This window comes from Acyrthosiphon pisum, chromosome A1, assembly GCF_005508785.2.
Source record: "Acyrthosiphon pisum isolate AL4f chromosome A1, pea_aphid_22Mar2018_4r6ur, whole genome shotgun sequence".
NCBI classification, from domain to species: domain Eukaryota; kingdom Metazoa; phylum Arthropoda; class Insecta; order Hemiptera; family Aphididae; genus Acyrthosiphon; species Acyrthosiphon pisum.
This window is the reverse complement of record NC_042494.1, coordinates 44,351,466-44,364,513: the sequence shown is the minus strand read 5'-3', so window position 1 is coordinate 44,364,513 and position 13,048 is coordinate 44,351,466. Positions and strand designations below refer to the sequence as shown.

The 13,048-nt window shown below is 29.2% G+C and overlaps 4 protein-coding genes across 6 annotated transcripts in view; 3 read left to right on the top strand and 1 right to left on the bottom strand.

Moving 5' to 3' along the window:
- Cog6 (component of oligomeric golgi complex 6) overlaps positions 1-1,263 on the top strand; it is a 10,439-nt gene extending 9,176 nt beyond the window's left edge. For both annotated transcript variants that reach the window (XM_008188746.3, NM_001160398.1), the window contains 1 exon segment: positions 954-1,263. In XM_008188746.3, coding sequence (XP_008186968.1) covers positions 954-1,199 — 246 coding nt within the window. In that variant the 3' untranslated portion in view covers positions 1,200-1,263.
- LOC100166858 (UPF0428 protein CXorf56 homolog) lies at positions 1,257-2,558 on the bottom strand. Its single transcript, XM_001952107.3, has 4 exons — positions 2,241-2,558; positions 1,888-2,044; positions 1,593-1,821; positions 1,257-1,498 (listed from the first exon to the last, which is right to left on the bottom strand). The coding sequence occupies exons 1-4, from the start codon at positions 2,359-2,361 to the stop codon at positions 1,343-1,345; spliced, it is 663 nt and encodes a 220-aa protein (XP_001952142.1). The 5' UTR covers positions 2,362-2,558; the 3' UTR covers positions 1,257-1,342.
- A 176-nt stretch (positions 2,559-2,734) lies between these two features.
- Positions 2,735-7,063, top strand: LOC100570863. Of its 2 annotated transcripts, XM_003247136.4 has the most exons (6): positions 2,735-3,033; positions 3,096-3,206; positions 3,364-3,603; positions 3,719-6,318; positions 6,405-6,510; positions 6,579-7,062. In XM_003247136.4, exons 1-6 carry the CDS (start codon positions 2,914-2,916, stop codon positions 6,849-6,851), a joined length of 3,450 nt encoding a protein of 1,149 aa, XP_003247184.1. In that variant the 5' UTR covers positions 2,735-2,913; the 3' UTR covers positions 6,852-7,062. The 2 variants fall into 2 exon arrangements, with proteins under 2 accessions (XP_003247184.1, XP_016663105.1); XM_016807616.2 differs by lacking the exons at positions 2,735-3,033; positions 3,096-3,206 and having other exon boundaries at positions 3,364-3,435; positions 3,506-3,603; positions 6,579-7,063.
- A 165-nt stretch (positions 7,064-7,228) lies between these two features.
- LOC100571147 (nuclear receptor coactivator 6) overlaps positions 7,229-13,048 on the top strand; it is a 23,580-nt gene continuing 17,760 nt past the window's right edge. Inside the window, exons 1-2 of the mRNA XM_029487112.1 lie at positions 7,229-7,430; positions 12,350-13,010. Coding sequence (XP_029342972.1) covers positions 7,386-7,430; positions 12,350-13,010 — 706 coding nt within the window. The 5' untranslated portion in view covers positions 7,229-7,385. The remainder of the gene's footprint in view (positions 7,431-12,349; positions 13,011-13,048) is intronic.

Here is a 13,048-nt window from a genome sequence, read left to right as displayed (position 1 = left end):
ATCTTACCTTTTAATTTGATAATAGGTCAATTCAGTCTAATATCAAAACTAACAACACACTATTGAATCTGCTGAACGAAAATTTTCTATGTCGTACGTTTGTAAGACGGAGACAACACATGCGGGTACGACGTCCTCTTAAAGCAATGGCTTTCAAAGTACTAATATTGTTATTTTTTTTATATTATTAATTAAATTCAATAAAGATTTGATCTAAAAGTATTAAAAAAATTGAAAATATAAGTTTAAGATTTAAAACCATTATTTTGTGAAAATAATTATTTTAGAATTAATAATATTCATATTTAGTAAAATCTTCGTAAAAATATACAAACACACTTTAATATATACTTAGTAAATTATTAAAATTAAATATTTACCTGGGCTCCAATTTATATTTGAAAATTTTTCTTGTACCTAAGGTAATTATAATAATGAAAATATAATGCACCGAATTTTGGTACCAACGTCAGTTAAGTAAAATAAGCGTTCTATTATTATAACATTTTTTTATTCATTAGTTTTTAAGTTTCATTAAAAATATAGATGTATTGTAATTACTTATTTCTTTTTAAGCAATAATATGATATAGCAATTTAAAACGATAAATTGATGTAACCTTCAACAGTGATGCTTACGTTTTATCAGATTTCCTTGAATGTCGTTTATGTCTTTTATTTGATGTTTACACCCAATTTTTCATTCCCTTCAATTCTATGCTGTTTACGTCCACATGTTAAAACATCGATTATTGAATATTAACAAATTATATCAATGTTTAGGTTGGATTAATTTACGACAATATGCAAAAACATCGATTTTGAAAAAAGTGCCACTTACACCCTTTTACCTTCTAACCATCAATATGTTAATCTTACCATAATCTTCTTTACAAATTGAAAGTTACCAAAATGTATTAGTTGTCTGCTTAATTATAATATTAATTGTTGCAGAGCAAATTGGAAAGCATGCTAGTCATGCCTCATACTGTAGCTGTACCACAAATTGGTTGTCTAAAAAATCCTTTACATTTAAGTAAGGTTAGGCGGCAATCTAATGAAGTGATTTCTGCTGTTTATAAACAACTCTACGAACATGTACACAATCCAACTAACGAATATGATAATCCATCAGCATTGATGTCTAGAACGCCGGATCTTGTGTATCAGTTATTAGTCAACGATGAAAATCCATTGTGAAATCAATCTGTGTGTAAAATATGAATCAATTCAATCTTAAAATAAAATAACACTGTAATCGCAAGTCAATTGTTTATTTATTTACAAATAAGAAAGTAATATTACAGTATTAAAATTAACTTATAAAAAATAAAAATACAATATTATTTCTCTAGCAATGTACCACGAGCATGTCTTTTAATGTCCAATACTATTTCTGGTTCTACAAAATCTGCTGTTTTACGTTTATGCATGCCTTTCCTCTCTAGCTGCTTTTCAATAATACGTGCATTGTTTGCATATGAATCTGCTACTTCCCTCTATATTTACAAAAGAACATATTTATAGCGTCAAATATTTCAACATAATAATTAATTAATAATAAATAATAATATATGATGCACAATGACTTACCGCTTCAATTTCATCTTCTTCTTCGTCAATAGTAGATACTGTCACCGAACTGAACTTGCCCATATTCTTAGTATGCTTGGTGACCATAATTTTCTTTGGTTTTTCAACAGCCACTTGATTATATATATCCATTTTAGGACCCTCGCCAGTACATTTGATCAAAGCCCCGTGTACAATAAAAAAAACATTATTATTGGCCTGGTGTTTATAGTACAAAAATAAACCGCATCTGTAAAAAAAAACATTGAATTGGTAATTATTGAAATAGGTACTCAAGTTAATAAGGATCACAAACTTTTTGCACTTTAATCTATGTTGTTTTTCTACACCTTCTTGTCGTTTCAAATAAACAGTTTCGTCTTGATCGTAGGTCATTTTATTGGCATGCTTAGAACCATCAATTACTCGGGCCCCATCCCGTTTGCGAAGAGGTAGTTTTTCCAAAGCACAATCTGAAATCAATAAACATTAGTATTTAGTATCATCATGCCACATTGGTGGAGGATAGTTAATTATACGCGGCGATCTTGTTGAAACATTCTAGGAAAACCGATTATTATTGCGTAAAGCCATAACATTTAAATCAGTCAATCTTTTAGGACTGAATTGAAATCTCACAAAAAATTATAGATTTTAACTTTCACTCACCCAAAATTAATGTCATCTGACCGCACAAACAGTAATACGAGTGCAGCGGCTTCTCCTCGTTATATTCTTCTTGGTCCTTGGTGTCCGAACACACTATACTGCGAGAAACCACTTTTGGCATTTTAAAATGTTAAACCAACATTTACCTGATAAACGTCGTAAACGTAATATTATAAATTATTTTATTTAAACAACTGCTCATTCTGCGTACTATCTAGTCTACTGAGTACAGAGCATGACTACAACAACTGAGTTCTTACTATATAGTAACTACTAACTTTACTGACGTCTGACAAACTATACTAATCGGGATAGGTCAAAACTGGCGTCCAATTCTTATCAGTTCCCCCCCCCCCCCCGTAATTGTAGTTTTGGCCACGGACTAAGATAAAGTTTATCTTGGTCCGTGAACAATATCCACCGGGAAAATAGTAAATACCCTATTATCACAAATCGTGTGAAAAACACACATAAGCATAGATAACATAATTCACTTTATCTGTTATCACCAGCTTGAGTCACGGAGTAATTTACTCAACTTCACGTCTTCAAAATTCACAATCGTCTAATTTTAAAAATTTGAATTCTATAAAATATGCCAAGTCGATTACGATTAATATTTGTTTCATTCTCTGCTTAAGACGCGTATGTATCGATTTACACGAATTTCAGAATGGCTGTATTACAAGACAACATGAATGACAAAAGCATGCCGGATCATATCTTAGTGTTAAATCGGATTGACATTAAAAATATACTTAATTTACCTCTGAAAACCACACAAAGAATAAAAGTTAGTAATAGTTATTTTAATTAATATGTGATTAATCTTTTAAAATTTATTTTCTGCTTTAGTATACTTGTTTTGAAGTATCTCAAAACTTTATCATTTTTGGGGCTTCCAGTGGTGGATTGTATGTATTTCGCAGACAACCTTGTGAGTTTATACAACTGCTTCCAAATAAAGTGAGTGCTCATGTTACCAGGAGGATAAAAGTCCAATAAAGAATATTTTTCATATTTAATATTAAAAAGTACACCTTTTAAAGGAAGCTAGTATTTTAATCTTATGATGATATAATTTTACTGAATAGTTAATATAAACTTATAAATTAATGTAAAGGAAGGATCTGTCACTCAAATTGCTGTATCTAAAGATGAAGAGCTCATTGCTTTTGGTACACAAAAAGGCATTGTATGTATATTGCAAAGAAATGAAAACGGGGTTGGTGCTAAGTTGATAAATAAGTCTACTGAACATTTAGGGCATGAAATCACTACTATGGAATGGACTTCAAAGAATCAAATATATTTTGGAGATTGCAATGGAAAAGTCACTTCAATATATGTATCATTATTTGTTGTAAGTATAAATTCATATAGAGTAAATAATTATTTTGATGGCTTAATGCATTGAGCAATACTATATATAAATACATTTTATATTTTTTACTCATTTAACAAAAAATATTTTTCAGCGAAAGGCCATTTTCCAAACCCCGCCATTCACTATGATTGAACTGGATTCAAAAGTAATTCAAATAGATAGTGCTGACGATATATTAGTGATCTCGACATTGACAAGATGTTATGTTTGTGATATGTCCAAAGAACAATTTAAACAAATTGGTCAAAAACCTAGAGATGGAGATTATGGTTGCTGTATTGTTGCATGGAATGAGAAGAAAATCTTTTCTGCACGACCAGGTTCAAGGATTTGGGAAGCAGAGTTAAATGGTATTGTAAAAAGTACACATCAACTGAAAAACTGTTTAGCCATTCCGCCGACACTTAATGTTTCTGCACAAAAACCATTTGATTTATCAAGAATTTCTGGGAAAAATTGGCCACCACAGTCTCTGAATTTTAAAAAACTGTATACAATTTGGGAAAATTGCTTACTTACCTATACATCAAATAGTATATTTATACTGGATATGTTAAAAGTTAATGTTCTATTATGGTGTGACGGATATATTAATATACAAAATGTCAAGTACATTGAAGATACTGTATACATATGGTCATCAAATGGCGAGCTTATTGCTGAAAAAATCACTCCCCTTGAAAATTATTTGGTTAATTGTTATGAGTGTGAAGATTACAATACCTGCATTTCATTGATAGAACATTATTATGATAGAATAGTAAATACAAAATGCATTATTGATGAGTTGTATCCACTTGTCAACTTAGATCAAAATGTAGACTTGCCAGTTAATACAAACAATTTGATCTCAAAAATTAAAAAAACTTATTATTTAAAACATCAATTTTTTAAGTTACCATCTGGAATTTATTCTTTAAAGAATTGTGTATATGTCAAAAAAAATTATAGATTACAAAGAAGTTATAGTTTAATTTCCATTCAGTCCGATAAATCTGTATTACGTTATACTAAGTCTATGCTAAATATACATATAAATCTAGAAAAAGTTAAAAAGTCTGAACAGCAGTATCCCTCCAGTGATTATTCTAAGTTAAACAATAAACAAGTTTTTGATCAGATGTATATGGAGTTGAATATTCCTTCAATTCCATTTGTTTCATTGGCTACTTCTGAGGTATTTCACGATACTCTAATGGAAATAGGATCAAATGTTACAAATAAAATTGCAAAGAGTAGTAAAACTCTTAAAGATACATTAAATAATCTAACTGCTAGTACAGGTAGAAATGATTTGGTTCCATATGAAATATCAAATACTATTAATCGACCAGAGCCACTGCCTGTCGATGAGAGCGAAGTAGATGTTTCCAATTATAAATTGGACCTTGAACATCGTGAAAAGCTCAATTTACTTCCTATTTTAAAAATATGTAAAAAACTTCAAAATGGATATAAATTAGATGTAGACTGTTTACAACAATTATATAATGGTGTATGTGAAGTGAAATCTAATTTGGAAAATGTTGTACATGTAAAACAACCAATGTTCCCATTCCAACAGTATTTGAAAGAAAAACATTTGAATACTATTAAGAAAGCATTAAATGATAGTTTTATTAGCAATTTAGTAGCAAAATGGGCTGATATACATACAAAAGATGTTTTGATTGTCAATAAATTCGACTACCCAGAATTTCTGACTTACTATTTAGATGAAAATGATTTTAAAAAAGATACGGATATCAGTGAATTAATCACATTATTTGGTCAAGTTATGGAAGTGGGAAGTATTTTTCATTTTTTGATGAATGGTAACTTAACATGTTCCTACGCAATATTTTGTAAGATTTTGAAAATGAGCTCTAATAATGATGGAAAGACCGAAGAACCATTATTAATGTACTTAAATTCAATGTATGTATTTTTGAAATTGGACCAAATTGAATCATTTCGTATACTTGGATACAAAAGAAATATCAAACCAATATTTGTATTTTATTTATTAATGAAGTTTTCAGTTCATTTAGAGTCAAATAATCGCACAAAATGCAATACAATATTTTTGTCTTATTTGTCACACTTTGATAAAAATATTTTTAGTGATTGTAACATTCTGTATTATGCTGTTTATAGTTTTGTGATACTAAATAATCAGAAGAACCATTTATGTAAATGTGGATTTCCTTTGGATAAAGTTGATGGTAGATTCAAAAAGCTTGGAAAAATACTTATTGATTATTTATCTAGTGCTGATATAAATTTGAAACAGTTGCATATAATTTTACATACATTTGTAAGATGTGATGTAACCACAAATTCTCTAGAAGATGTAATAAAATGTTTTTGTAAACAAGTGCCTCATTTTTGGCCTGTTGTTCTAAAATCAAACTTAAATCTAAATAGTTCGAAGCATACAAAAGTTATGCTTGCTATCCATTTGGGTTTAGTGGATCAGTTAGATGTGCATTTGATCAACAAAAATGAATTATTGTTTGACAAACTTTTCACATTAAATCGTTGCTATAAAAATGGCCTTTGTTTGAATTGTGGCAATATTGGTGAAAAAAATCAAGGAATTGCGTGGACTGATTTAACGTCTTTGGCATTTCAATATTTAAGTCACGAAGAAATTAGAAGTTTACTCTTCAAACACAGAAACAATATACCATGCGGAGATATTGATAATTGGTAATTATTAATAATATCATTGATTATAAATAATATTAATATATTATATTGAAATAGACATATAATCAGGTTTTTATTTTTTTAAGGTTTTATCAAAGTTTTATTTTGACTCAGTTGGTTGGTTTAAATTCAAAGAAAGCTTTGATCACTACACTACAACATCATAATAATATATCAATGATAGGCACAGAGGTAAGGGTCAACTTTTCCAAAAGAATCCTTCAGAATGATATTTTATTTTATAGTTTGTTTCTTGATAGAATTGTAAAAATATGTTAACAACATTGGAAGAAGAAATGGGTGGAACTATTCAGCTTAAAAATCAATATTCAAAAAAATCACATTGGGGTACACAAATTGATTTAAAGAATGAAAATTGTATTTGGTGTTCGTTACCATTGAACTCTGATCCTTTAATTCGAGGTAAAAATAATGGACTCATATCGTTTAGATGTGGGCACTCCTTTCATACTGTATGTATTCGTCATCAAACTGATAATATACAATGCATTGTATGTCAGAGAAAAAATTAATTATGTTGGAGTATAGGAGTAAGAAAAATGTTTTTTTTATATAACTTAAAAATACTTATATGTTATATGAATATCTCTTGTTTATGAAATTATTAAGTTTTGAAAATAAAATGTTTAAGTACACGTTATTTCTAAGATTATTGATTTGGTTCATAGTTATAATAAAATATTCACAATTTATTCTAACAAAAATATCTTAGGCTTAAAAAAATGTGATTATTTTATTTTTATTACTTAGAATATTATGTTATATAACTGATCTATAATGTTAAAATTTTTTAATAAAAGCTATATTTTTGTTACATGCCCATACAATCATATCAAATTAACTGTCAAGTCATCAAATTACTCTAATATTTGATTTAATTTATTTTATATTGATCATACTTTATCTGTCAGTTCTGGTAAATATTTACTTGGTTTCACTCATCAACATTGTATTGTATTCAATATGCTATAAGAACATATCTATGTAAATTATTGGAAATAGCATATACCCCAGACAATCTAGGCTTTTAGTCAGCAAGAAAAGTTATGGGAGCAGTAAAATATGGAATCTTTTTTTTTTTACTGTCAAAGGTAATGTATTATATAAATTTTATTAATTTTAAAATTAATAAAAATTTTATGTATTATCGTTTCATATATGTTACTCAAAAATCAAGACCTACGTGTACTAAAGTTTTTAGTTAGACCAAACAAATATTTAAAACATTCTCATACATTTTCTATAAATTTATGTTTTAACTTTATTGTAAAATTTGGTTTAGAAAGGTTCGCTCTGTGTAGATCTTTAAATAGGTAGCTATGATTAATGACAAAAGATGACTGAAATGGAGTTTTTTTCTCTTCAAAGAAACTACATTGTTTTATTATATTAGGTACATTATTGCATGTACAAACTATAATATCCCTAGTTAATATATAGTATACCTAATAAGTTATAAGTAGGTAGTTTCAAAGCGCAGTTAACATTTCCTCTTCTAATTTTGTTCACTCTTATTGGACTAGAAGTTATTTTCCATTATTAAGGAAGTTGAGTTGGGCGAAGCTAATTTATAAATCAGGAGTCTTGGTGTCTGGATCAAATTGTGGTCGAATTTCTTCGATCTGGTATGTGTAAATAGGTAATGAACTTAATTTTTATTATTTCCCCTGAAATTAAATTAATTATATTAATGTAAAAAAAGTGTTGATACTGGGAAGTAGTGGGAACGGGTGTGCTACTGCTGTAGGTGGGGACTAAAAAATATAAATATATATTGTATCCCAGATATTTTGATCTGAAACTTATGTAGGTACCTAATTATACACAATTGGCCTCAAATTAGTGATTCATAAATAAAAAGTAATATCTTTTTCCAAAAGCCACTCCATTATTCAGCGTATGATAATTTTATTGATATCGTGATATTACAACGAATATCAAATCAAGTTGAGAATTTTGATTTGATTTTACTCCGGTATTATCCTTTATTGATTGGAATACCATCTTGGATTACCATCTTCAAATTTTTATCGTAAAGTTAATAATTTTTGAGATAGGTATTATTGAAAAACCGTAAAAAACTAAAAAAAATTCACCTAAAATCCAATGACGGCCTCAAGATGAAACTTTTTGCCAAATTTCTAAACTTTAGTATTCTATGCAACAGTGGCGTCATTTGGGGGGTGGCAGGGTGTGCATTTGCCCCCCCCCCTTGTCATTTGCGGGCCGCTGTCGGGCCGGGTATGGGCTAGTTTTGGGCCTTTATATAGTAGCTAATAGTTAATTTATTAAAGTAACCTCTACATATATGTATATTTAGTTATTATTATCTCTCAAAAAAATGTAATGGGTTACTTACCTGTATGCTTATGATGTCAACCTTTGATACTAACTAGTAAGTATACAATTATGTATAAGGAGTGTATTTGTATTGAGATAAAAATGCAATATTGTAATGTAATGTAATGTAAATGTTAGCGAGCTTTTTTTTCAGTTTTATTTTGGGCCGGTCAAAAATTTTGCCCCCCCCCCCCTCTCAAAAACTGAAATGACGCCACTGCTATGCAAGGCAACGTCTTTTTTGGAGCCTTATACCTATTGACTGGACTAAAATGTGTAAAATAACTAGTTATAATATATAGTTATAAACTTATAAATTATGAGTGATATTATATGCGGAGGACGTGATACTCGCATGTGTTGTCTCCGTCTTACGAATGTGTAACATGGCAAATTTTACGCTCAGCAGTCGGCAGTACAGGTGTAGGTCTGTTAGTTGAAAATTAGAATGAATTGACCCCTTATAAAATTTAAAGGTAAGATCTGGGCATTTTTATTTGTTTTTTATTATATTTCAATTTTAAAGCAAGTTATGAGTGTTAGAATCTGAGTGGAACGATGAATGTATTGATTATACAACGATTTGTTTTTTATTTTTGTGTCTGTCATCAACTTTTAGGACAGTAAAAGTGCTTCGATTTTCTTCAACAGTATGTTTTCTGATAGGAAAGTGAATCTAGTTGGTACTTTGGGGGGGTCAAAAATACAATTTTTCATGTGGTTTTCAAAAGCGCCGTGAAAAACAAAAGAAAAATTAAGGAAAAACGGGAATATTTATGCAAAATCTGTTTTCGAGAAAATTGATTTTGGTTTTTGGTGTAACATTAAACCAAATGACCGTAGATACATGAAAATATGAAATTTTCACTAGTTGTTAATATTTCCATTTTCTATACATGATAAAATTTTCAAAATATTTTGATTTGTTTTGATCTGTTTAGGGACATTTTCAGGTTCTAATTTTATTAGTTTTTTTTCTATGAATGTCAATACAACTTTATTTGTTGAGTAAAATAACTTGAAAATTTAATACAAGGCTCCGCTACTATATTGTTACAATGAGATTTGAAAAATATTAAAATTCCTTAGTCACAGATTTTTTTTTTTTAGCATTAAGATTCAAAAATTGACAAAATAAATCACGAAAATTAGCAAATTATTTTAAGTTAAGAATTCGTAAAATTTTTTTTTTTTAAATCTAAGATTGAAAATCTTAGAAAAAAATGTCTACAAGAATGTCAAATTAAATTTTTATGAGCATTTGAAATACATATTTTTACAACATTTGATATTTGCTCGATTTCTCATGTGACGATTTTCTTATTTTATTGTAATTAAAATACGAATGACTGTGGATATTTGAAAATTTCACTGAATGTTAATATTTTTATTTTCTATACACCATACAATTTTGAAAATATTTTGACTCTTTTTGAGCTGTTTACAGACATTGTCAGTTTTCAATTTTTTTAATTTTTTTTTCTATAAATATCAATAAAATTTTATTTGATGGGAAAAATCATGAAAATTTAATGCAAGGCTCCTGTATATTCTTACAACAGCAATTGAAAAATATTAAAAATACATAGGCACAATTTTTTTTATAAGCATTTAAAGTTTGAATTCCGACAAAATTTAGCAAATTTAAAATTTAATAATTATTTTGTAGTTAAAAATGTATAAAATATTCAACTTTTATAGTTAAGGATTAAATATTTAAAACAAGGTTCCACGTAAATAGGTAATATATAAATTACTTTGTTCATAATAATATAATTATAATATTATAATAATAATATATATAATATATTATAATATCATCAAATATACTTATAATATCATACGCTGTCTGACCGTCTTCGCTCAGAATCGTTTTTCTTATACAATGATATTATATCATTGAATTCAAATTTAACACCATCCATTACAGTGACCAACTTGTAACCTACTGTACAGCAGAGCGACATCCACTTGTCTACCTTTTTAAAGATATACCTACAGACAATTTAACATTTTAAAATACCTTCTCATAGCTCGCTTTAAAATTAAAATATAATAAAAATCATATGATAATACCTAGATAATAATCTTACCTTTAAATTTTAATAAGAAGTCAATTCACTCTATATTTTTTAACTATTGGTGCTATGCGTGTACGACTACGAGCAGTGGCTGAGCGTACAATTTATATTTTATAATGTTACGCACTTGTAAGACGGAGACAACACATGCGAGTATCGGAGTATCACATCCTCTGATGTGATATCTGATTTGTTTTCTCTCTCGTGGGCCAGACCCACGCACAACATAGTCAAAACGCATTTACGCAGAATCATTTTTTCTGTTTTTAAATAATCTTAGAATAAAATCACCCAATACTAAAAAGATAAAGAATAATATTTTTGAAGGAATGACTTATCGATTTGTCTAAATATTATCTCAAAAAAATTTTAACATAATTTAAATTTACAAAAATGTTTAGTTTTTTTTTGAAATTCGAATACAAAGTCAAATAACAATTAAAAAATCGATATATTGCTCCCTAAAAAATATTATTCTCTATCTTTTTTGTAATGGGTTATTTTACTCTAAGATTACTTAAAAACATAGACAAATCAAAAAATGATTCTGCGTTAATGCGTTTTGTCTATGGTTCGCGTGAGCCAGAGAGAGTAAACAAATAGTGCGTTGACTCTTAATCCTCTTAAGTGGTTTGGGATCTTGCTTGGTTTACTTATGCGGCCAGTGTCGGCCTGGTACATAAAGGGCTCCGGATGCATTTATTCAGGAGCGGCATTGACAAGTATAAGCAAAATATTAAGGGCAAAAATTGAAAATTTTACGAATATCACATAGGTCATATATTTTGATACTTGCACAAAGCAGTCAACTTGTTACGGAGAACTATGTCTAGTTAATAGCCAATCACGATTATAAGCCTCATTTATAGCCTATAGGTATAGGTTTTAGTTTTAGAATCCTAACCTTTTTCACCTGAAAATGAATATTATATCGTTTGGGCGAGTTTTGTAATCACCTTTTTAGAGAATAAAATAGACCTCAGAATGAGTATAATAAACTAATTATTACTTTTCCCAATCGAATTTATACATACCGGTTTTGTGCTTACGCGTGTTTAACACCTATTATAGTTGCTATACAATGTTATTTAATTTTAGCTAAATTTAATAATGAATATATAATTATTAAGATATTGGGAAGCGTTATCGTTATCAATATTATATTCTAATACTAATAGGCCTAACTTCTAAGTTTTTTTGAATGGAAAAGATAATTTTATCACCCAAACGGTACATATACAATAATCTCTATAAGTTTTTTCAAACGAACCAAATTTTTAAGGTCCTTATCATATTTAACAACCATCTCGAAGTCTTGGGTGTTGTTTCAGCCTAATTATCGTCATAAAACTATTTGTGGACAAGATTAATACTTAGGCCATTTGCACTAACCATCTTAGATATCATAGAAGAAAAATTCCGCACACACAAACAACCTAAGGGAATAGGGAGCTGCTGAAATCTTCAGCCTTAAGATTGAAAAAGTATTAACTGTTCAAAAGAAACTTTAGTAGATTAATTATTTAATATGATTTTGATAACAATGAGTCTGTTATAAATGTAGTAAGGATAAAATAAATTGTTTACAGATTCTTGCTGTGAATTGTCTTCAAAAAAATCCTACAGATTCGGTACAGTTTAATGGACAAAATGCAGGAGCGCCTAATTCTTGGGCTGGTCAACCAGTTCCTCAAGAAATTACAAATTATTATAATTCAATAAATCCTAACCCTCCACAAAATCCTTATTTGAATAACAATGATAATCAACAACACATTAATTATCAGCAACAATCGCCCATGTCTCAACCGTATAATGAGCCACACCACTTTAATACACCGCAACACTTAACTGCACCGCAACACTTAGCTGCGCCGCAACACTTAGCTGCGCCGCAACACTTTACTGCACCGCAACACTTTACTACGCCGCAACACTTTACTGCACCGCAACACTTTACTGCGCCACAACAATTGACACCCCAAGAACAAAATTATTTGCCACCAATACAACCACCAACAAATCATCAGAACCATCAAGTGAATACGTTTCAGCCACATTTAACGGGAACGCCTCAAATAGCACAAGCTAATCCAATGCTTCAACATCAATCAAAAGCACCACAGTCAATACCAATAGACCGATTCAACAGTGAATCTGTGCATGATCAGCAGTCAATTAATATGCAATATCCAAAATTTAAACAGCCTGTAATAAATCAGAAAAATGAAAACCAACAATCACAGGTACCACAATTTACACACAATTTTATACCCCACCATCACAGA